This window comes from Neolamprologus multifasciatus, chromosome 19, assembly GCF_963576455.1.
Source record: "Neolamprologus multifasciatus chromosome 19, fNeoMul1.2, whole genome shotgun sequence".
In the NCBI taxonomy this organism is placed as follows: Eukaryota; Metazoa; Chordata; class Actinopteri; order Cichliformes; family Cichlidae; genus Neolamprologus; species Neolamprologus multifasciatus.
Genome location: NC_140457.1, coordinates 6,657,853 through 6,684,619, shown reverse-complemented (window position 1 = coordinate 6,684,619; position 26,767 = coordinate 6,657,853). Strand labels below are relative to the sequence as shown.

General features: G+C 37.7%; 1 protein-coding gene across 5 annotated transcripts in view; it reads left to right on the top strand.

Annotated features, from left to right (window-relative positions):
- The window catches only part of alk (ALK receptor tyrosine kinase), a 395,764-nt gene that overhangs the window by 218,275 nt on the left and 150,722 nt on the right, over window positions 1-26,767 (top strand). For all 5 annotated transcript variants that reach the window (XM_085143592.1, XM_085143587.1, XM_085143590.1 and 2 more), the window contains exon 4: window positions 17,423-17,627. In XM_085143592.1, coding sequence (XP_084999718.1) covers window positions 17,423-17,627 — 205 coding nt within the window. The remainder of the gene's footprint in view (window positions 1-17,422; window positions 17,628-26,767) is intronic.

The window sequence follows — 26,767 nt, the reverse complement described above, 5'->3', positions numbered from 1 at the left end:
CTAAGGGTAGATTATCAGCAATTGTTGTCTTAATAGCTATTGATGATTTTATTAGTGTAATCGGCAATCATGGACTAAAGAATTATTAGTTTATAACAGTCAGACTAACAAACAAGGATAATGTTTAAAGCAACAGTTGGATTTGTATCGCTGTTAGATCTCTTTGGGCCTTTTGTTTCAGTATTAGCTATGAAGTTCTGTGTTGTACAGAAAGTCAGGCAAAGGAACAAAGTTTAGATTTAATCAAAAATCAGTTCTGTTGACTTGTGACTGACTCTACAGCTTTTCTGATTGTCACACGTGCAGTACTGATCTGTGTGAATGACTTCTGAGGTCTTGCACTGTTATTCAGGCTCAGCTTACAACACATTAGCAGATATTCATTCATGTGGTACTCTGTTTTTTTAGCTGCGGTCCTAACGGAGTGCCTGTTCTCTGGTAAATCCATTGCTCATCGTGTCTTCTAGGTTCAGGGCTCCGAATCTCCGGTTAAAAATGTTAAGTTGGTAAGTCGTTGTGCCAACATCAGCACGCTCCTGTTAATAAACGATTGCAGTACATACTGAATCAACATTTGCTAACTCCTGCTGTTTACTACCTTTGGCACAAAATGCAAAAATGAATTAAGTTCTCTTATCTAATTTTTACAGGTTGGAACATTATTTAGGCTGCCACTCTAAAGTGTTTCTGTCTTCTTAAATTATAGCTCTCAACTGGATCCTTTGAGTTTCACTTATTTATAATATTATTGATGAAACGTAAATATAAATAGGTTCAATTAAGAGTCTGCAAGGATTTGTACTAAGCAGAAAACAAATTACACGATTAAATTGATTCAGATTTGGCAGAAAGTCTCAACCGACAGTCTTAATGAAAACGGGACGCATTAGCACAGTGCCTTGATGTCCTTTCCAGGTCCTTATATACAGTATTCCATATATATCTACCACTCCTAAAAGGTTGATTCTGCTCATCTGTAGCGTTTATATTTACCACAAATCTTTCACTATTTCCGTTTTTATGTGTTTACAGAAAGATGCACTCATACCTTTTCATTAATAAAACAGTCCCTTTTATTGCGCTCGGCTACTAGAAAAACAATCGAAGTTTAAAGTCCTGATTAAAGTGGCCAGATGAAAAGGCTGAGGATTATGCAGGATAGAGGTAGAGCCTTTTTATAGGATTGGCCATTGGTTTATTTTCGAAAATATGGACGGGGTGGAGCAGATTGAGGTGTTTTTAATAGGTCAGCACCTCCTCCTGCTTACTCTACATTTACATAAATGAATGTGAGGAAACTGCGGTTCAGTTTTTGTCTGTGCTGCTTGGCTCAGAGTTACACTGTTCTGTGGTCACTGACTGCTAAGAAGGAACACCAGTGGCTACCAGCCTGTGAATACTGGTGTGAATGCATTACTCAGTTGCTGCCAGGATTTCCACTCAGGTATCTGTGATTGTGGAGTGCATACTGCTTTTCTCCGGGATTTGTTATTTTACAGTGGGACAGAAATTACTGTGAAAAACCATTTCAGCGGCACTGGGTATCCTGGTTGATTAAAAAAATACCAAATTCAATTTTTTTTCTCTTAAAAGAAAAATGATTTTCTTTATGAGAAATTCACTTTATGTTCATGATTAAACACGTCTGGCTTGATGTTTTAACCACGTTAACTCGACATATATTTAACTCTACATATTTTCTTCAAAATTTACTCCAGGTTGCAGAACTTTCTGTCAAAATGAATGTTTAACTAATGCTCCATCTTAAAGGAAGTGCTTTATATCCTAGATTATCTTACATGATTTCAAATGTATATATTAATCTGTAATTATGCTTCCAAAATGCTGGCAGTGAAGTTCTATATTACTGTATTCCACTTCTTTATGTAATGCAAAGGTTGGACACTGAAACTGATGAGGTCATTTTGAGGAAAATAAATCATAAACAACTTTATGTTGTTTTTATGGGTTTTTTTTATATGTGACATAGGTGCTGTATTAAATTATTTCAAACATGTGTTGACATATATCACTATTTTTGCATTCTTCTGATCACATTAGGCAGTGTCCCAGTCTATAGCTTAAGAATTGGATACGCCCAAGTGTGATTGGCTGGTTGCTTTTCATGCTTTATTAATAATGATAATGATAATAATGGATTGCATTTATATAGCGCTTTTTGGGACCCCTCAAAGCGCTTTACAATACCACTATTCATTCACTCTCACATTCATACACTGGTGAAGGCAAGCTACAGTTGTAGCCACAGCTGCCCTGGGGCAGACTGACAGAGGCGAGGCTGCCATATTGCGCCATTGGCCCCTCTGGCCATCACCAGTAGGCGGTAGGTGAAGTGTCTTGCCCAAGCCGAGCCGGGGCTCGAACCGGCAACCTTCCGATTACAAGACGAACACCCAACTCTTGAGCCATGATCGCCCCAGTATTAGTTGAAAACCAATCAATTGATTGGTACATCTGAAAAAAATAAGAAGTGACATTAAGCAGCTGTTATTCCAGGTATAGCAAACTTACAGTATTGAAGTGACGTAGGGACTTCTGATTGTGGTAAATATATATGTATTCAATTTAAAGCTCTGATGGGGAAAGGAAACTAAATGAAATGATAGAGTCATCAAAGTTACTTATTGCACGAGTGGAACTATTTATGTTGTGTTGTCATGTGAAGTGCTGTCATTCTGATTTCTTGGTCACCTGTATCAAATGACACTGCTCAGCAGTGGCTGACGGAACGTGGAATATCCTGTTGCATCCTTTACTCATTTGGCAAAGCCCCATTGGTAGTGTTTGTATCAGCTCCATCTATAAACAAGGCCACTTAATCAGTCAGCTCACTGGGCCTAGATATAAAGCCCCTCAGGTTGAAGTCCCTGCTAAGCCTCTTTAAATCATGACTTAGGCTCTCTGTTGACTTCCTTGTTTATTTTGGTTGGCAAAGAGGCAAATTTAGACATTAGAGCACTGCGGTGTTATATTTTCCTAACGTTTCTATTGACAGCAGTACAGGATAGAATGAAAACTGGTCTTATGTCCAGTGTTGTCAGTGTTGTGACGGTACAGTGCGCTCGCACAGCCTATTAAGACTTTTGTTGCTGCAGCAGAAAGAAGATAAGGAGGTGATTTGACAGAAATCAGTGATGCATATTTAAAACACCCTTTAACTGAAATACAGCAAAAGTTCAAACTGTTCTGATAATGCAGGGACTTTGCTGTGACTTATAAAGTGAATGCTTATTTTTATTTATTCTCTAAATAGCGTTACAAACGTTAGCTAATGTCACCTTAATCACTAGAGATTATTAGCTATATAAACCTCCCACTACTCTGCTGGTATATTGTGAGTTGCCAGCCAAGGAACTGATGGAGGTTATTATGTTGTGGCGAATCCACTTAGCAAAAAAATGGATCGGACATCAGTTGTAGAAACGATAGTCTTTATATAAGGCTTCAAAAGGGGGAATGTACAACAAAACTTCTCGACATTCGGAGCAACATATAATGGCTTCCCAAAGCTTTCTTTGCTAGCTAAAAAACAAAACAAAACCCAGAGTAACTTTCGTCTACCACAAAGAATTCTGGGAAACGCAGTTTTCTAATGAAAATACCTATTAAATGCTCCCCTTTAGCAGAAATTTAAATCTATAATTAACAGCTCTCACTAAACATGTGACTAAAACTTAAATCACTTACAAAATAACCAAAATGCTGTTATCAAACAATAAACTGCAATAAAGTTACAACATATTATTTTAGTTTGCTAAAAAATTTCTATTCCCATTCTGGTCGAGTTGGGCTTCAGTGTTTGTTTATATTACAGCTTCAGATCCAGGTGACAGCAAGTCAAAATGATATTACCCGACTATGGCACAAAGACCAAGAAAGAACCATAGAGAAGGGAGAGAGCAGGTTAAAGACAGCAAAAAGAAACGGTTGGAGTGAACATGTAGTCAAATTCACCAAAAATGATAAAGCTGTAGCTTCTGTTTTACCCACATTTTTTATGTATTTCATGGATTCTCTGCCCTTTCCACTTGCACACTCAAAAAATTATAGGGGACATTCTAAAAAGAAAATATTGATATGAATGGTAGCATTTTACACAATTCATACCGCTCTAAATATGAAAGTGACGGACTACAAACCTGTTCTCCACCCGCAAAAGAGGGGTACATATTGCTCTGTGCTAAATCTGCATAATAAAGGGAAGGTTTGTACTGTATGTACAGGTCTGATTTTCCTGTGTCTGTGTTGAATAATACTACTTTAAGTGCTTGATGATTGGGTGAACTGCCTCTGTGTGGCTAAGAGACTAAAATAATGTTATGCATGTTTCTCATCTTATCTGTTTTGCTACAAATAGTTGTTTGCTTCTTTAATGAACGAGTCTTTGCTTTGAGTTTGATAACTAAAGGCCCCACCCTAAAATGATTGAAATCCCTGATCATTCACTCAGAATTATTCTTAAACACTACAATAGCTCATCCAGCTAATTACATTGCTTTAGAAGGTAACTTTGTGATGTGTATCCAATTGAACTGAGGTGGTTTGCAAATAAGCTGAGCCCCCCCCCAAAGTATGAACCTAGGATCGCCCCTGGTTACGATGGTGACATAACATCTGTACCCAGTTCACTCTCTCACCTGCTGCTCCTTATTTCAGTTTCATTGTCTCTGTGGTGCTCATTCCATTGTTAGCAACACTGGTAATAATTCACCGCAAATATTATTAAGGCAGCTGTAAGATGTTTGCTGTTGTGCTCAGAAAACTGCAAATCTCAGAAGATCATAACTGTCAATTCTATTCTCTCAACTTTTACAATCTAGGAAAAGTTCAGTGTTATTACATGCAGATGCATTTTTGGAATTGCATCCTGCATTTTCAAATTAGCTTTGAGAACCTGCTTTGTGCCTGGAAGTCTTGGCTAAAAAATACTAAAACCTGTGGCTGTGGTTAAAGCTCTTGTGAAAGATTCAGCTCTGCTCTCTCACTGGGTGGTATCATGTTATCCTTGGTAACGCACAGTAAAACTGTCAAAGGTTTGGAGATTGACAACAGCCATCTATTTTATTGGGATAATTTACTGTCTCTTTAAAGTTATTTGTTGCCTTAACATTCACTTTTACCTTCGATTTGCATTAAGCACAGTTCAATGGTTATATGCCAAATAGTGGTGTATTCAATAGTAGCTCCCTACCCAACTAATTGCATTTACTTGTTGTTTACTGTGGTTGTAGAGAGCATGCGGTGTACTTTTGTCAGTGATATACAGTTTCATTACTTAGCATGATTATCTTCCAGAAGTCATTGCTAAGGATTGTATGAGTGGCTTTATCAGTATAAGAACCTTCAGCATCTCATCAGAGATATAAAATGTATATAAAAGTAGTGTAATGCAGGTCTTATAGAATTTGACTTGCCCAAGGGGAAACTAATTTTGTGAACAGATTGAGCTTGAATTGAGCCCTTGTTGTAGCAACAACATTGGAAATATTTATTATTTTGCGCATTTCTGATTTAATTGATCAAATCTTCACCTGCCGAATCTTCCAAGATTTGTGATTAATGTGTTTTGTACTGGCTGCTGGAGGTGTCATCAACAAAGGTGATGTGAAAAGTGACGTGGCAGGTGTTAATCAAGTTTTATCAGTGTAAGAGGCTGGGGTTTGCTCTACATTGAGGTACTTTTTCTTTGATGCTGAGGTATCACAAATATCACATTTCTAACCAAAGTATTGCAGCGTTATATCAATTTGTGGGTTCAAAGATACATAAATATATTTGTATTTATTGTATTTGTATTTATTTACTTACTGAACCGTTCTCATTTTAATGCAGCGAGGTGCCCAAGATGAGTGTTTGACACCTGAACTATGCATTGTTTTAATCTAAGGTTTACATTAACAGCATTTCATGCTATCGTTAATGACATACATCTTTCATTTTGGACTACCTACATTAAAAATCCTGCTACATAGGCCTATGTAGGTATGGAGGCCTATCTCCCCCCACCACTTCCCCTACCAGTGGCAGACGCCCTCAGACATCGGTGCATTGGTGGTTCTTTGTGTCCGGGAATGGGCGTCCAGGTACACACCGGCTCACTCCCTGGTGGCTGCTTATCGGGGCCTGGAGCCTGGTGCTTGCTCGGGCCACTTCGGGGGTGGGGTGCCCTCGGCCTCTCGGCCTGGGGCTCGGTCACTCTGGCACAGCTGGCTGCCGGCGGAGCTCGCGGGCACGTCACTGCAACCCCCCCTGGCCTCTGCTCCGCGACTGCTGAGTGACCCCTCATCTGGGACTCTCCTCAGCTCTTTCTGGGATGGTGGCGCGGCTGCCCCTCTGTTAGTCTTCCTTGGTCTCTTGTGTTCTGGGGGCCTCTGGATGTCTGGAGTCTTGATCTCCTCCATACCTGCTTCATGCCCTGGAGGACGGGGCTGTGGCCCCCCACACCCTCTAGCAGATTATTACATGTAGGAACCTTTTAAAAACAAGCGCGTTCATGCTCACAGGTGAACACACGGGTGCTCACACACACAAACTACACCCTTTTTGGCTCCTACCTCAAAGCACACTGTGTGCTGTCGATCTTACGTGCTGCACAATAATGTTTAATATTTAGTATTTACAGTTATATTCCCATATATCATCGTGATGTTGTTTATTCTATTGCTCTTGTTTTCTTCTGCTTGTTTTCTTTTTTCATTCTCAACAGGTGAAATTAAAAAAGTTAAAAAAAAAAAATACATGTTGCTGCCAATCACATTCAAAATTAGCTTACTTTTGTTTTAAAGTGAGACATTTTCTCAGTTCAAACATTTGATATTTTTTATGTTCTACTGTTAATAAAACATGCTTGCAAATCATAAAATATTTTTAAAAAAATAAAAAAAATAAAAAAAAATAAAACAGAAGCAGTAAGGTAACACACTGTGCTTTGATTGGTTTCCCCACTTATGCTTTTGACTTCCCTTTTAAGTGTTTTTCTTCAAATAAATTCTTCCCCACTGCAAAAAAAAAAAAAGAAAAAAATCCTGCTACATGTATTTTGTTGAGTTTTTTGGTTTGTTTGTTTGGCTTTTTAAGGAACAGAAAGATGTTTATGCTGTACTTCTGAATACTTGAAAGTAGAAAGCCATTTAAAAGTCCCTGCTGTGAAAATTACTTTTAAACAGGTGTGTCTTTGAGGTTGAGCTGTTGCATTTCTTAATTTCCTTCAAATTTCACAGTGTTTAGACAGATTTGCTTTAGATAACAATTAAGATGATGTTTGGCTGTCTACTTTTTGCCTTAGCAAAAGTTATTTATCATGCACCACGTGAACTTTTTCTTTTTTTTGTATACGTGTACATCTTACTGTCTTTAAATGCTTTGTGGATATTTAAAAATATGAAATACAGTTTGAAATGATTGGTGGACCCGCTACAATAGCAAATACCTTTTAAGTGGACTAGTGACAATGACTAGTGCAATGATTAGTACACGGAAGAAGAAGAAGAAGCGGTGACTGTGACACCAGTGTTGTTAAGATTTATGAGGCCATTTTATTGTTCTGTTTAATGTATTAGTCTCATTAAATCAAACACTCCTTAAAGATTGACTTTTACTTGGACAGCAGACATTATGGTAACTAAAATGCAATCAAGAATAAAACGAGCCTTGCCACTAGACAAAACCCTAAAATGTCTCCATCACAGCACTATCAGCTTATAGAGTGATCCCTCTTAAGAATAATAATTTCATATTCAGAATTAACTTTTTTAATCTTGCTTTTCTTGATTATTTTTAGAGGCCTTTTCGTGCATAGTGGTGAATCCTAAAGATTTAGATTGATAATCCACGTTCCCAGTAGCAAAACTCTGCCAAACACCAAAATGCAAGATATATTAATTTTGCATTGTTATTGTTGCATTGTCAGCATCAAAGCTTCCAGTTCTGAATTAATTAATTAATCAATTAATTAATTAATGATGCAAAGTAAATCAATCAATTCACTATTCTCAGTGTGGTTGAGTGCCTTGAAATTAAAATAAATCAACTTGAAATAATAAAGGTGTCAGAGTTCCTGGTAATAACTATAGCACTCCAAAAACTGGAGCCTAATAACCTCTGCTTAAGTAAAATGTCACGTTCGTTTGCTGTGAAAATCCTTACCAAAATTAAATTACTGCATTCAATCAAAGATGATTAAAACAACAACTTAAATACGTGAGGTGGGCTTAAAAGAGTGAACAGAAGGTACACAGAAAATACTGTATTAAACTTGTTAAATATGTATCGTGGTTACAAGTAGATATTGGATTATTTAAAGGGTATTAAAGATTTATGGGATAAAAAGCCACATGTGCTTGATAATTTCCTTCTTACATTTTACTCTGTGTGTCATTTTTATAGGGAAATCATGTTGAAATGTGCATGACAATGTAAAAGACAAAACCATGGCACTTGACTATGATGATCAAAGGATGTTTGTTTCCAGTGGTTAATGAGGTCTTCTTCCAGTTTCTGTGTTCTGTCAAAAGTTTGAGGGCTGTTTTTCCCATTAATTCTCCAAAGACTAATTTTGTTGTTATAAATTAAAGGTGATCAGCTGTTATCTCCTTGATTGCTTTTGATGCCAAAATAACAATTTCGCTGACATTCTGCAGAGTTAGACTGTGATTGTGATTATTATGTTGTGTTATTATGACTACTAATATATATAATATAATAATATTTTTTAAATAAATAAATGTTGTTTCTCAAAAGCATTACAATATATTTATATGTTTAAAATGACCTGTATGTCAGTCATTATGTTACTGTGTTCGAGGTATTTTGCCTTGGTTTGGGGAAATATTTTGTTCTGCCTATGAAAGTGAGGTATTTTGTGATTGCACTGCATTCTAGTACAAATTGGTTCCAACAAATAAGATCAGCTGGTCAACAGAACAGTCAGTTCTGGTGTAGAAATAAATCACTTTGTCTATATTGATTTTTTTTTTGTGTGTGTGTTTGTTTAATTGTCCTGCACTTCTGATAGCTTTCACCAATAATTCAACACACTGTTCCAGCAGGCAACAAATCAAGCTCAGCTGCAATCTTGGCAGATCAGCTCATCTGAGTGTCAGCTCACATCAGCTAATGGCTCAGCCAACACTTTACACATCCAGTTTGTGCTATTTTTAAGCTACTGGAGCCTGTCCACACATTTGTTAGCTGCTTTGCAACCCACCTCCACTTCACCTCCTTCTTTAATGCTGTTTCTGACAAAATCGATGTCATACCAGTTGTCACTGGAGTCTACTGTTCTTGATCTGGGTCTTGAGACCCAGAGCTGCAACTCTCCATACTCCTTTCCATGTATGTGTGGGGAGGTCCCAAAACTAAGCTAATAGAGTTAACAAAATTTACATTTAAAAAAAACTGTGTCCTGTCTCACATCCCATCTACCTTTTCACACTCTCATGATAACCTTTATAAATACTGCTTATCTGAACTGTTTTTATGTTTTAGTTGTAGCTTAGAGGGCAGAGGAGTTAGTGTTTGCCACACAGCAAACTGGAGTAATGAACAAATGCAATGTTTTTCTTTACCTTTGTTAAAGAAAAACACACAAACGCACCATTTGAAATAAGAATAAAGTCACTCAAATTGAATTGCAAGTGTTTTCTATCCGCGTTATTCCATTGGCATCTTTTCTGCATGCCCCTGCATAGTCACAATAAGCCATTTCCTTTTTAAACCATGTAGCCCAGGAAAAAAAAATCAAAACAAAACTGTGGTTTGCTTTGTACTCCCACGCATGATGTTTTTTTTGTTCTTTTACGCACATTAAACTTCACACTGAGTTGCACCCAGAATGAGCAGCATGCCTGTGAACATTTCATGTTCACTTATTCAGATTTGTGTTATTTTTTTACTCACATTATTTTCATTCTTATTAAAAGGAGAGGACACATCGTGTGTTTACCATGTTTACACTTGGTGTTTTAAAGCATTAGGTCTTCATCCGGTTGGTTGTATTATTAATCATTCATTATTGAATATTTTTGGTCCAGTTTTGCATTAAAATCTGTCTGTCATACATGCGAGCTCTGTGCAGTCCTGAAACAGCACAGTGAAAGCTTTAAGTGCAACTGGGATGTTTCTGCATAAGAAAGCAGAGAGCTATTGGTGTTATGTGCACTATAAGGTAACCTACAATAAAATCAGTATGATTAACATTTAGTTGACAAACACAAACAGACACTGTATAGACATATAATTCCACTCACATGTTTAATAACGTTAATAATGTTTAATAACTCCCCTAACACAGTGTGAGTGGGATTTCTTTTTCGCATTTGTCCCAAAATAATGTTTAAAAATCTTCTTTTTCTTGCTTCTTCTTCCGAATCCCTGAAGAAAAAACTGAGAGTGATTCATCTTTTTACACTTTCTATAATGGTTCATGATGATTACTAAAAAGCAGTTTTGCCTGGGGGAAGGAGGAGGTTATGTGATTAGTCTGGTTTGCTTGGTAGCTATATTACTCAGGCTGTTTGAGTGGATTTACATGTCATTATACTAGAAGTTGTGCTTGGCCCAACTTAGAAAGATTAACTTTTGTATTCCTGTGTTTCATCCTGATCCTGATTTGGATGCTGAAGTTTTTGGACAGGTTCTTCACCATTACAAGACTGGAATGTTTGTGGCACTGGACTGCATGATATTGCCTTATAGTACATTTATAGATAACAATATGGTGGAAAAATGAGAAGATATTGTCTTGATGTTCTCAGAAACCCAACACAATACACATGCCATCTCGGTCAAGTAAGTAATTTTTGTGTGATGTAGAGGGAATTTTCAGCCCTGCCAGTGAATCGCAGTCCCTGATTGCAATTTTACTGATGTCGTCCCCTTTCACCATAACAGCACACCAGATTTAAATTTGAAATCTCTGCGGCAGTAAACAGTTTTATTGAAGAAACCACCAACAATACACTATCACAAGATAGCTTTTTATCAGCATGCAGAACATACTTTAACACCATTTTGCTACTGTGGAAGCTGTGTCACCGTGTTGATCAGATGAATGGCTTGTAAATTAAAATGTTTGTCAGTCAAATTGTTGGGACCCCAGAAATCCTGTGCTGGCCCTGGGTAAATGCATTATGTTATAAGAGGATTTGGCAGAGAATACAATCTGAATTGTTTGTTTTCCTCCTTCTCTCAGGCTTTTAGCTGCAATTTTATTATCTGAGGGAATTCTGTTCTCTCCAACAGTTGGATTTGGTATGCTATGTCAACAAGAGCCTCCGTTGATTGAATCGGTAACTGCACAGAGAGAGAGGGGGAGAAAATTGTTTACCAGCTTGATTCAATGATACAGAATAGACCTTTCACTTTGGATTGAAATGTTTCTTGCTTCTGTGTTTTGGGGCTTGTCTTCCTCATCGCAGGGGCAGCAATCAAGTACCAGTTTAGAGGCACTGCAGATTAAGCTGGTGTCACTGAGGTCGAACTTCACGGATAAATAAGAAATTGCCTACAAGAAACTCGATTTGCAAAGAATAATAGGTCAAGTAGAGCACTAGTGGTAGTGTGGGTTAAAATCAAAGTGTATCGATTGATGGTTACTGAAGAGTTCTTTCTAGTTACCGAGTCTTTCAGTTGTTTTAGGAATGAGGGTTGTTTCTCCATTATTCAATTCAATTCAATTCAATTTTATTTATATAGCGCCAAATCACAACAAATGTCGCCTCAAGGCGCTTCATAGATACAGAGAAAAGCCCAACAATCATATGACCCCCTATGAGCAAGCACTTTGGCGACAGTGGGAAGGAAAAACTCCCTTTTAACAGGAAGAAACCTCCGGCAGAACCAGGCTCAGGGAGGGGCGGCCATCTGCTGCGACCGGTTGGGGTGAGAGAAGGAAGACAGGATAAAAGACATGCTGTGGAAGAGAGACAGAGATTAATAACAGATATGATTCAATACAGAGAGGTCTGTTAATACATAGTGAGTGAGAAAGGTGACTGGAAAGGAAAAACTCAATGCATCATGGGAATCCCCCGGCAGCCTACATCTATTGCAGCATAACTAAGGGAGGATTCAGGGTCACCTGGTCCAGCCCTAACTATATGCTTTAGCAAAAAGGAAAGTTTTAAGCCTAATCTTAAAAGTAGAGATAGTGTCTGTCTCCCGAATCCAAACTGGAAGCTGGTTCCACAGAAGAGGGGCCTGAAAACTGAAGGCTCTCCCTCCCATTCTACTTTTAAATACTCTAGGAACAACAAGTAGGCCTGCAGAGCGAGAGCGAAGTGCTCTGATAGGGTGATATGGTACTACAAGGTCATTAAGATAAGATGAATGAATTTGAATAGCTCTTGAGAAAAGTTGTAATTTTCATAAAGTTATTTTCATTTTCATTTTCTTGAAGTCTTAAATGTTAGATTTTGACATATATATTTTATTCTTGGACTCTCCTAGATGAATAAAATTCTAATGAGGAATAGTTTACATTTTTAAAGCGTGTTTACATGCAAAATTATTACGATCATGGATAAGAAAACAGTACAAAAAGGACAACTTTGATTAAAAAAATAAATAAATAAAGCAAGTTTCTAGTGTCATAGCTTGATCTTGGATATATTCCTATATCTATTAGCTACTAACAGATAAAAGCATACATGCTGCAGTTGATAATTAGTGTTTTTAAAAAGACTTGATAACAAGTTTTCTACCCCGACGCTGACAACATTGAATGCACAACAGTCACATCAGTGTGTTTGTTTATGATGCCTCAAGCAGCTCTCGGGCCGTCCGTACGCAATTTAATTATGAAATACACTGAAAGAAAAACAAACAGAGTAAAAGGACCGTTGGATCACAGTTCTTATCTTATAATTGCAGGTTATCTTTCAAGAGAACTAACTTTATATTTGTTATGATTTAACATTGTCAGGCCAAATAAGAGCTGTGTTCACTGCTCCGTGTTTAAACGTGCAATTGCTGCTGATTTAAAGAGCACATAATGCTAATTATGCTGATTTACAAACACAGGATTTCTAGTCTCGGACATACTAGATTAGCTTTGCATGATTTATATTCGTGGATCCAGGCATTTTTTTCACCCGGCTCATTTTAAATATTAGCATCCAGCAGTGGAACAACATATGTAACAAACAAACACAAATCTTGCCTAATGCTTTGTCTTGTGATGTTTTTTTTCTCTCAATATAAACAGTTCAGTGATCCCATCTGCTTAATACCCCGTCAATGATGATGTTGCACTATGCAAATTTGGGAAGACAGTCAGAGGAAGCGGATATTGTGATGCATTAAATAAGACTATCAAACTCTGTTAGGCAGCAGTATTTAGGGGTAAAGCTAAAGCTGAACTCTACTAACCGAATTACAGTCTTTGCTTTGCACTTTGCCATTATAATTTGTGCCCTACCAGTAATTGCTCCCAAACAGGTATTTCTCCATCTTATTAGAACTGGGAAAGGAGAGTTAATAGTTTTCTGCCTTCGGGCCCAAAACCCTTCCAGGCTAAGTCTTAAAACCTTTATATCAGATTGCTGTTTGGTGTGTAGAAAATGCATTCAGTCCACATTGCCTGAAACTTGTTGTAAGCATTCATACTGTCCTTGCCAAATTGTCTGGACCCTCTGTGTAAGAAGCATTCAAATGTGGAAAGCAGAGCAAATGAGGCTTAACTGGAGCACTCCAATGTGAAGGCCTTCAAATTATCCAGTTTTTTTCAACAGCCCCATGGGATAGGGGAAGGCATTTGTTATCAGAGAAGGATAATTCTGTAGGCACTACCACCACCCACTATGACCTCTCTAATAAACATGAAATAGAATTATTCCCTTGCTGAGAAGGACAGAAAAAGCTTTGAAAAAGTATCCGCCATTAATACCAGAAATACAAAGTTTTGAGGGTTTAGAAATATTTAAAAGTGTATTTCAGCCAAATTGTAGCATGTTGTAGCCCATTTTCCCTGCTTTCTGCAAAACGTTTGATTCCCTTGACTTGCATCCTTCCAATAAAGCAGCGTTTGGATGGCACTGGGGTGGATTTGACTGACTCACCAGAGACTTATTCAACTACAGCCATTGTTCACCTGCTATAAATGTGGCTGTGCCTCAAGGTTCCAGCAGAACATTGCTGGCTAAGCAGCATCATTTTAGTGAGGATAAATTACTAAGTAAAAGCTTCTAGTGAAGATAGACTCTCTCCGTGTGAAATGAAGGTTTCCAAGGTTTTTTAAAAACCTTTTTTAGAGTAAGACATCACACCAGATTTACAAAGGGAAATGCTTTGGATGGATACATGAGTAGATGATGGACGGAGATCATATTTATTGTTGAATCCATATTAGAAATTATTGGCATTAACAGAACGGTGAATGTAAGGAGACAAAGATAAGAGAGGGGATGATACCTTTCTTATCCATAGTCAATCATGTACTACACTGTGACTCAGAAGAAGCAGTACTGCATTTTTGAAAGGCATGCTCCACCTTCTGCCGTGCCTCTTTATGGACAAGGAGTCATACTGCAGCACGATAATGAGCCAAAACGCACCTCAAAGATCAACAAGTACCAACTGACAATTACTTTCTTCCACAGTCACCTCAAACGCAACTGAACACTTATAATAACTGAGAAACCTAAACATACTCACACGACTACACATTCTTTAGAATGCTTGTGAATAGTGCTGCGATAACTTTCGTTTTCAGGTTTGAACGAAAGTGGCATCGGTGCACTTCCAGACAAACAAAAGCAAACTAGAAACATCTTGACTTGTGGCGTCAGATGTTTGGCTGCTACCTAATTGCAGATTCATACAGTTTGTACCATTTGGCACTTAGTTAAGACTAAATAAGCTAGATTTAGGCTTTGAAATCAATTTTAAAGATTTTAGGAAACATCTGTTCTGTTAATGTGTTCCAATGCAAAAACTGTGTACAGGGTGGACCATTTATATGGACACACCATAATAACAGGGGAATGGTTGGTGATATTAAAGTCCTGTTTGTGGCACATTAGTATATGTGAGAGGGAAAACTCCTCAAGATGGGCGGTGACCATGGTGGCCATTTAGAAGTCAGCCATCTTGGATACAACTTTTGTTTTTTCAATAGGAAGAGGGCCATGTGACACATCAAACTTATTGGTAACGTCACAAGAAAAACAATGGTGTGCTTGGTTTCAATGTAACTTTATTCTTTCATGAGTTATTTACAAGTTTCTCTGTGTTCACAGCCATTGACATGTCGAAGAGGTTAACACGTGAGAAGCGGATTGAAATTGTGTTGATATCTGGTGAACGCAGTAACCGGGTGATTGCAGCAGATTTCAATGCAAGACACGCTACGAGACCACCCATCTCCCATGCTACTGTTAGCAAACTGCTTGCTAAGTTTCGTGAAACTGGTTCAGTGTTGGATTTGCCAAAATGTGGACGCAAGAAAACTGTCACTAATGAAGAAACATCAGTGGCTGTCCTAGCTTCATTCAACAAGAGCCCACAGCGTAGCACTCGCCGCATGTCACCGGAGAGTGGCATTAGTCGAACATCCCTTCGGCAGATATTAGCTACTCACAAATGGCACCCTTACAAAGTCCAGCTACTGCAGCATCTCAACGAGGATGACCCAGATCGGCGCACAGAATTTGCAGAATGGGCAAAACAAAAATTGGAACAGGACCCTCAGTTCACGAAGAAGATTTTGTTCAGTGATGAGGCAAACTTTTATGTGAATGGTGAAGTTAACAAACAAAACCACCGCTATTGGTCTGACACTAACCCACATTGGATGGATCCCTCCAAGACTGTTGGAACAACAAAAGTGATGGTTTGGTGTGGTATATGGAGTACAACGATAGTGGGTCCATTCTTCATCAATGGAAACCTCAAGGCCACTGGATATTAGAAATTGCTACATGATGATGTATTTCCCTCTTTATGCACTGAAGCTAACACGTTCCCGGAGTTTTTCCAGCAAGATGGTGCACCACCACATTATGGGTGCCAGGTCCAAGCATTCCTAGATGAACAGTTTCCTGGAAAGTGGATTGGTCGTCGTGGGCCAGTTGAATGGCCCCCAAGGTCTCCCGATCTGACCCCCTTAGACTTTTATCTTTGGGGTCATCTGAAGGCAATTGTTATGGTGTGAAGATACGAGATGTGCAGCACCTGAAACTATGGATACTGGATGCCTGTGCTGGCATTTCTCCTGCGGTGTTGCTATCAGTGTGTGAAGAGTGGGAGAAGAGGGTTGCATTGACAATCCAACACAATGGGCAGCACATTGAACACATTTTATAAGTGGTGAGAAACTTGTCAATAACTCATGAAAGAATAAAGTTACATTGAAACCAAGCACACCATTGTTTTTCTTGTGACATTACCAATAAGTTTGATGTGTCACATGGCCCTCTTCCTATTGAAAAAAACAAAAGTTTTTTCCAAGATGGCCGACTTCTAAATGGCCACCATGGTCACCACCCATCTTGAGGAGTTTGCCCCCTCACATATACTAATGCCACAAACAGGACTTTAATATCACCAACCATTCCCATTTTATTACGGTGTATCCATATAAATGGCCCACCCTGTAGATGACTAATAGCAAAAAGCTGTTTAAGTTCAGTGTCTAACCAACGCAGAGAGACACACGTGACCCCGTTGGAGAAGCATGTTTCAATAACCCTGGGAAGCAACTAGTGCCATTATCTAGGGATTGAAGTACTACCTAGATAATGAAACAATAAAAAATAAATAAAATGAAGGGCACATACTACAATACTTTAAAAAAAATCCAGATGTATTTCTGCAACTCTTCCTGATACACCAAACAGAATAAACAGCTAAATAAAGGCAAATTGACCTTGAATACTTTGTGTGAACAACAGAAAATCAGTTATTCCTTCTTATTTAAAATTTTTGGTTTGAATTTTTTTTAATAATCTCCTCATTAACAATACTTTACTTAACTGAGCCTGTTAAAAATGGATGTTTCTTTGTGCCGCTTTGCCACACACACACACACACAGATACCAAACTTTGTGCTTCTGATCAACTTCTTCCTTGAGTGAGCTTAATAGAAAGGGAAATTGAATATCAAAGCTATAAAAAAATCTCTTTGATTTTTTTCCTTTTCCCCCCTGCTTGACTTTTTTGTGCACAGGGTGTCACTGACAGCTTATTTTCAAAGCAGCGTTATTTTATTAATTTTCTTCAAGGGCTAGACTCAGATGTGGTCTTAAAACTATCTCGTTCTACTTCCCATAAATCTTCTCGATACATGCTACAACATCATATCATGCATGCAAGATTCCATATCGTTTTCAAGCTTTTGTACTCATGCATTTAGTCAATCTCTAGTCTTGGTTTTACACTTGTTTGCTTTTCCTCTCTCCCTCAGGTGAGTTTCTCTGGGTGAACAGTTCAGCGTTTGGAGGCCCCTGGGTGCTCAGTCCTTGGCTATGGGGGGGACAAGGTCCTTGTAGCCTGGACATGGCTGTGTTCTTCCACCCCAGGCAAAGTGGGCAGTACACTGTTTGGCTTATAATGCGAGACAAGTCCCCCCTCTCCCTCTTCTCAACCGACACTCTCCCGCGCATCACAGGGTAAGCCCATTTCTATACAACTACAATTGGGCAGAAGTGTTAGGATTCCTTTCTCTGTGGTTAATTCAATTTTTGTTGATGATTTGAGGGAATTAGAAACCACCAAAATGTGTTTTACTGTGGAGTTCAAAAAGCTGAGATGAAATATCTTCATTCAAGACAATGTGTGCTTGTTTTTTGTCTGACATCTCTTCTTATCAGGACATTTTATTTTGGAGCGTTTACTTATTTTAAAGATTGCGTCTGTGTTTATTCACTCATAAGATTTAGAAGTTGTTGCGCTTGCTGTTTCAACACTGACAGGTACAAAACTGCTTTGTTGATGTTTTTCTCTTTTCTAGCATATTACCCTTATACATGTAAAGAAGACACACCTTAATGGAAAAAAAAAACCAAATGTGACAATCTGGCCAGTTATATAGAAAAGTGAAATTCCCCCTGGTACTTTAGTGTATTTAAACTGAATATTGGTCCATTTTATCAAAGGAAGGTTAGGCAGTACAACTGCATTTCTTTGTTTTAAGCACAATGTTAGAGCAGGCGAGAGGGATATATTTACCAGGTTTATGTATTTTAGCAAGAGTTTTAAATTTGATATTATGCTGTGTTAACCTTGAGTTTGTTCCATTATATTTACAGTTGCTTGGTTAATGCTGCATTTTATTTATCTGCATGTAGGCCTAGTAAAGATGTGACACCATTAGTGCAGTGGGCTACTGCTACAGTGGCAGTACATAGTGATGTTTAGAGTGACTTTATGATCTTTGTAAAACTAAAGATTTATGAATGGAAACCATTCAGAGTTTTGTCTTCATTACATTATTCACAGGTATCATAACCGCGATGAATGCTGGGTATATTTCACAGCACATATTTGTACTCACAGTCGGCACAAATGCCTTGTAACATTAACATTTCTTCAAATACATTGTAAACCATGGATGAGTGTAAGTGAACCATCACATTTTTCCTGTTACAGATAATTTTCTTCTTTCTTTTCTTCTTCTAGTTTTTAAGACCTGTTTTTTGCAGTGCAGTTTGTTACTACCATGTGTAATTTACTTTTGCAGCAGTCAAAGTTAATGCGTTAGTATTATCTTATGGTGCGAGTAATCCTTAATTAACACCAGGTCTGTGGCCCTCTCACGCTGCCTTTTCAATGAAGGCTTTTGTGAGATCTGCGTTTCACACTGAGAGCAACAGGGCGACAGAGGCCATAACAATACCCGCTTCACCACTTAATACTTGGTATGTGTGGTCGTATCCATGGGTGGCTTTATTAACATATCTGTTCTTTTTAGGGAAAGTGTCTGTAGAATGTGGTAATACAAAGAGCTGAGCTCACCTTGCCTCTATGAAGGGGTTTCTTGGTGTTTGTGTGTCTAATCTCTTAAGGGGACTGGGATCATATGAATATCATGCTATATGCATCCCTCCAGCTTTGGCTTCACGTGAATGGGAGTGTGCATTAACATGAGTGTGTGTGTGTGTGTGTGTGTCTGTGTGTGTGTGTGTGTGTGTGTGTGTGTGTGTGTGTGTGTGTGTGTGTGTGTGTGTCCTTAAGGGAGCAAAGCAGAGATGTGCTCATTACATGTGTGACAGATTAGGCTGTGTGTTGTGTGCGCTCTCATTTGTAGTCAGAGACTGCCATCCTCCCACACCATCCCTGCCATTGTGCACTCGCTCAGCTAAACTCCCCACATTTCTTCTCTGATGGGAAGACTCTTATTATAAAAAAAAGAGAGAGGGTTAAAACAAAGCAAGAAAAGCCACCCACAAACATCGGAAGAGTCAGTCAGGTTACTAATTGCAAATCTGTGCCTTTGCCTTTGAATTTTAATGCCGTGTTTTGACATGTTTGCCCAATTTGGTTGTCTGGGCATTTAGCACAAGGTTAGTCAAGTAGGAAACAAAAAAAATCCCTGTACACATTAGTCATTTACCAGGGTCTTTCTAACTGCAAGGTAGCTTGGATCTTATTAGGCTTCATTATACATTTTTATTCATTTTTACATTTCCCTGAAGCTGGAGACATTCAGCTCAGAATACAATAATGGATTCTACATTAAAATGCAGGTTTAACATACAGGGAAAAATGATTGAATGTACTAATGTCCATCCTAAATTCCAAGGCTTCAAAAGTAATTATTTCCATGCTAATTTGGGCATGAAGTAGCATGCATATATATATTTATATATGTATATATATATATGAATATACATATATATATATATATATGTATATATATATATATATATATATATATATATATATATATTTATATATACATATATATATATATATATATATATATACATATATATATATATACATATATATATACATATATATATATATATATTTATATATACATATATATATACATATATATATATATATATTTATATATACATATATATATATATATATATATATATATATTTATATATACATATATATATATATATATATATTGTCCTGATTCGTGATTTGAGGTAAAAGACAGACGACTGGAGGTCCATTGTGCGTCAAAACAATGATTTTATTTAAGCACATATATGTGGGAAGCCGAGCACGATCACTCAAACAGCATCGATCTTCTTCGAACAATAAATGAGCAGTCATACATATAACATAATTGATGACGAGCAACACGCGTCAAAACAGATAAATGACCTGCATCAGTTCAAGTAATTCCACCCTGGACATATTCTAAAGAAGAACAGTTCCTTCCTTTGTTCCTCCGCCACCGCCAGATGCTTCCTGTTATTTCACTTACTGCACTTCACTTATCTGTGGAACTAAACTGTCACGTACGCAGGTAAAACAACTCTGCAGTTTCAAGCAAAACAAGTCTAGATACAGGCAGCCTGGGTGTGTGTCTTGACCTCAGTGCATGACCTTACTCGACAAACAAAGACATTTCAGAAGCATACTTCCTGACTCCGTTTGAGTCATGTGTTACCAGGCAGGCTCCAATGCAACATGAGGGCACACAGGCCTTTATTCTATTCCTATATAATATGTGGTGAATTGTAAGCATGTATGCAATCCTTTCAATAGCTGTGGGTCACTTTACTCAATAGATCGGTCGAACATCGCGTCGGCTGAAGCTTCAGACCATTAATTAACTTGACTAAGCTTCAACTCTTTAATTAGCACAAAAATGCAATGTGTATAACATGATTACAGTTGCACCTGCAATGAAAGATTATTATGTAATTCAGCTCACACCTGAAATACAGACTTTAGTGTAACATCAACAGCTTCAATAAATGCTCTAACGAAATGATAATGATAAATCATAAGTGATGCAACAGTAATAATAATGGATATATGCATATATAGTGAGAGAGAGAGAGATATTCAGCAGAATGAGTGATTGTAAACATACAGTGAAAGCAGTGATAGCGCTTTTCAGCCAATATCTTTGTTTGGCTGACCCAGTCAAACAGATACAGCAAACAAGATCTGAAGGTAGTGGTGTGTGATACTGCATATTTGGGTATCGATCCGATACCAAGTAAATACGGGTCAGTATCACCGATACCGATACTAATACTTTTCAATAAATAAGGTGGATGCGTCATTGTATTGCTAAATCTCAATTTCTTTTCATGACCTTAAGTGTTTTTTGTGATGTTTCCTTTTTTATTATTAAATTATTAAAACCAGGACATATAAATAGGATGAAGTTTATCATTGAATAGAAAATGCTTTAGTATTAATTTTTTATTTAGAAAAATCTTAAATAAAGAGTGCACGCAAATCAGTAAACAAATTAAAACAAACAAGTACTGTTGAGAAACTATAATAAAAAAAATGACAATTAAAATTCTCAACAACAAAAAAACAACTGGTGAAAATATAAATAATATGTAAACAACTTAACAATGCCCAAAGCGTCTAAGTCACGTCACGTGACAGTGCAACATCTAAACATAAGAGGGGGAGGGGGAGCCAAGTGTGCCTGCTCTGTCCTGCCCATGAACTTTCTATATATTATTAACTATATTAACATGCTCATACTAAAGCCAGGACTTTATATAGACTTTAACCTCCATTGTTTGATTTCAAAATAAGTGTTCAAGGACTGAGGCAAAAAATGTCACTGTCCACGTCCATGCTAGTTTCTTGTCTCTAAACGTATTAAAATATTAAGTAATTGGTTTGAACACAGAGATTTCAGTTTTCAGTGTATATTCAAACCCCCGGTGTTCATAGTGTTCTACACACTAGTATTAATGCTTCAGAGCAACTAAAAATTGGATTGTGGAGATTGTGCTCAGGATCGTGCTCTTTGGGGAGGAAAAAATCTTAGTCTTGTCATGTGATTAACTGATCCATCCTGTGTACTTCTTTAAAGAACAATTAAACCCTTATCCAACAACGTTTAGAGCTTCACAAATGCCACAAAAGGCCAAATCATTAAAATAACATAACGTAACTTCACTGACCCTCCAAAACTACACTTTTATTTCTGAAAAATTGGGACCTAGAAATTAATAATATCACACATAACAAGTAGATAGTCCTTACACTGTGCAGTCAGCATTTTTCTCAATTAATTAGTCGTTTGAAGTGTCAAACTAAAGGATAAAATAATACATTTTTAAGCTTATGCAACTTCTGCATGTAGCAATATTTTGTTGCTGTGACAAACTCAAACACAATCACACAAGTTTTGCTCCAGCCTTCACCCAAGGAGAGAGTGCTTGCTTTGAAAGTCCTGAAAGCTGCTTGACCGTCTGAGTTTCATTAATGTTGCATCACATCTGATGGTGTTGTCCAAGCACATGAAATCTTTGAAAATGAAATCTTTTTGTATAATACTTCATCCACTTCAAGTTGGTTTCGCAGTGTAAAAATAAATGTATGGACATTTATTTGTAGAAAAAATGAAAAAAGTATACCAATTATGGAAGAATGAAAAATTAACCACCTTAAGAGAAAGAGCCAAATAAGTCGTTACCGTGGGTCGGAGGGCTTTTTGCACGTAATTACTGCAGCACTCTCTATCCAGTTTAGCGCTAATTGTGAAACACTGATGGAACAGCGCAGCATTGTTGACTGAGGTGTATTTTTGCAAACACTGAGTGACAACAACGTAAGGGAAAGAGACAGCCTAAACTTACCAAACGGATTGATGAAGGTTTGCAAATAATTGCTGTCTACTTTATAAATGCAGATAGATTTCTAAGACATTGCAATAAATCTGACTCAGCCTGCACTGATGAGTGATGACTGATGTGAAAATAGCTCCTTTTTCTGATTAATTGAATAAAGTGAACATTTGGCTAACTGAAAGGGCATAAAATAAAACAACGATGAAGGAACAAAGCACACAGAACAGAACATAGGTGGCAGTTTTCTGAGTGACTGGTAGCTTTTTTCTCACTAGTATGTAAGTGGAATTATAAAGTTATAGTTTTCTATGGTTTCCATCAACCTCCTGCCTCAGATTTCTTAACATTGTATTTTCACAGCATCAGTTCCAGAACAGCTGTCTTCATGTATATGAGAGCTACAGGATGTGTGTTTTCTGGCCAATAATTATTCAGACTGTAATGTCCTCATGTTGATGTGTTTTTCTCCACATGAACTCTGTAGGAGTACAGTCTTTGCACGTGCCTGCAAGAAAAGGGCCATGTGTATACCAATCTCTTACATTGCATTATCACTACAAGTACCCAGTGGCCTCAATTGCAGGTGCATTAATATCTTGCTTAATGAAAGGAGGATAGGGCAGGACAGTGTGGAAAAACGGTTGATATAGGTTAAATCACCGCAGTAAAGTAGGATCATCATAAAAGTGATTGATAGGTAATGTAATGTGGGGGAAGGAAGCATCAAAGGAGGCAAATGTTAATGGTAATTTTGATGTACAATAGGAATATTATGGGGAGTGCTATATAATATAATCATTCCTCATACAGAAGGTAGGATGTTAACGTTTATTACAGCAGTAGCGTTTGAAAAAATCCTTTTTCGTCTACACATTGATCTGGACAAAAGTCAAATCCAGCAAATACCTGGCATGGGACCTGAGAGATGCAAATTACTGAAAGGCCTTATCAGAAAGAGTCTCAATGGAAGGGAGGCTGTTGCAATGAAGCGATGATATGTCTTAAGAAATAATGAAAAGTTTTAGTTCAGTTAGTGTCTACAGCCATCTGTAAAACACAGTGGAGGGTCTCTCATGGTTTGGGGCTGCATTTCATCCAGTGTAGGGGATTTAGTCAAATTGATGAAACTGTGAACACCATCAAGTACCATCAGATTTCGATCCACCGTGCAGTACCATCTGGAACGTTCCAGCCTCATGTTTTAGCATGAAAATGATCCTAAACACATTGCCAATGCAGTAAAAGCATACCAGGAGAGAAAAAGTCACAATGGAACACTATCGTCCATGGATTAGCCTTCCACATGGCCCAGACCTCGATATACTACATATTGACTTTCAAGGTTATTAGAATTGTACAAACTCAGTTTTTGCCTTATATATATTAATTTCCGTGTATGTTTGCAAACGTTTTCAATAAGCTGGTCCGTTTTCATAACAAAATGAATAGAAATATAAAATCACTGTACGTCAGTCATGACCCCACTTCAGTCATGTTATAATTAAGTAATGTTGCACATTTTGAAACTGAAAAATCTACAGATTACTGAATGACATCAGTAATGGAACAGCTTCGGTTTCTACATCAATAAGATGAAGATGCAGATATTTAGTGTGTTATATTTGAGTTCTGATAACTATTTAAACTGGACAATAAAGCAGAAAGGTCCTCTACAGGCTGTTGAAATTGTGTAAGGTTATGCATTGAACATTTTCGATATTGTCACTGCTGGAAAGCAAGCTTTACTCCATGCAGCAATATCAGTGCCCTTTTCTGATTTCAAAGGGTTTTGTTTTGTTTTTTTAACTCAAAAATAGTTATTTCTTGCCAACCCTGTACTTACCATTTAAAAGAATGATCAACTGAATGAAAACAAACCAAAAGTGTTAAACAGAAAGTGCTCAGACATGACGCAAACCACAGACTCCAGGCTGACAAACATGTGACTTACAACAGTCCTTCTCCTGATGTGGACTTTATCACTATCTGTCTAATGTTGCTGTGGATGTCGGGGGATATCACCTTGTCCATATCTCTACGAAGCCATCGGCATCAAACAGAGTGGCAGGATTTCATTCACTAGTATATGCAGTACTGTCTTTAAACACATCATCTATAGAGACATCGAATGCAGAGGCTGCTGTTGCTGCACTGCTGCCATGTTGCTCAAACTGTAGACACAATGTGAGCATTACCAGTTGATGCAATCTGTATGTACAATTAAGAGTTTCCATGGTTATAATTGAGCAAAGTGTTCCCACACAGCAGAGACAGCTGGCTGGAATCAAAGGCATAACTGTATTTTTATGTCAAATTGAACCAGCTTGAATCCCTGTAAGTGAAAGGGATTATTCTTGCGACTAACTTAATTATTCAATTTACATTCCCATAAATGAAATAAGAAGCAGCCACAACACTGACATCATATGTGTCTGTCTTTGCAGTGGATACACTTAGCGAGTTGAATTATTGCCAACTGCTGCATTACTTAACTTGTAAAATAAAGAAATCAATATAAACTGCATATTAAGTTAGAATGAAGGAAATATATTTTAACTCTCAGTAGTGATAATACAAAAGCGTAGTAATGACAACTGTTAGTGTATAGTAACCTGTACTGCTTTTTTAATCGAAATTTTCAAAGGGGCATGGATTGTTGTCCAAAGTGCATTAAGCAGGTTTCATTTGAGTTTGATAGATTAATACCCTTTTGATTTAATAAAGACACTTTGGTGAATAATTAATGTTTCGATTTTTCAAGCTTTTAGGTTTTTATCTCAGCTCACTTATTACCAGTGGTTTCAAAACAAATAAATAATATAGAAAAGTAATTGCGTATCATCAGTTCTCCTCTGTAGCCTCACAGTGTATTTATGCAATGATCTTGGTACCCTTTTATATTTATATTTTACAGTGTCGTGTTTCTGCTGTACAGTAAAAACTCTGTACTGCAACCGTGACACATCCACCCCACAAAGAGTCTCTTGCAGCCATGTTTCTGGGTCCTTCAATGAGTGAAGCTAAACTAGAGTGGGAGAGATGGGTAACCTCGAAGCCCTCTCTCTGGCAAAGCAGTGCATCCGTGCCTGGCAGGAATCTCCACTCCTCCACTTAGTGATCACCAAATGCTGACCTCCAGGTCCCGGACTGTAGTTGCCGCAGGACCACAGCTGATGGGATCTTCATAGCTGTGGATCTGGGAGTTCTGCCAGTGGGAAGGTTACAATTGTTAAAGATCGTTTGGAGAAGAGGAAAAGGCAGCTTAGAGCTGTGATTTTGAACTTTTGGACTGATATGTACCTCGAGACATTATGCACCAATTGTACATAATGTCTCGAGGTCATCGATGGAGCCATAATCTGCCATATGGTTTGTGATAGCCTGCTGGACATGTGTACTGTACCATAAAACTACTGTTTTCCAGCCAGTGGACTGCCTCTATGTAAAATCACTGGCTTTGAAGTAATTTTGATCTTAGCATCCGACAGTGTATAGTGATCCACATGATGCCATACAATCCATATGATGAACAGTGGAACTTCCATCAGTAAGCAGCAGTTTACAGTGCAGCTAAATGACGGCAGGTTTACAACTATACATGGACGTCTGTAAACAGCTTATAAAATTATCATGAAGCAGTTTTATACACCTGATAAACTTGGTAGTTGTAAACAGATCTGGTATAATTATACACAGGTAAACTGTAGATTAAATAATGGCAATGGTCGTTAGTGTTATTAAAAAGCCAACAAAGTACAAATTAGACTGTTTAGTCCGAGTTCTTGATGCCTTTTAAGAGTGAACATTTTCACAATACCTGAGTGAACTACTTCATTTTAGAATCTAAGTTCAGCTATTAGTGTCAGTGGTTCTTTTCTAAGAGTTACAGCTCAAATGAATTCAAATTTCACTGACTAATACTGCTGGCAATCAATCAGGTTTTGCTGGGATGCTTCAAGTTTATTTGGAACTGGTGAGACGCTATGTAGTACTCCAGCAACTGGTCACCAAGA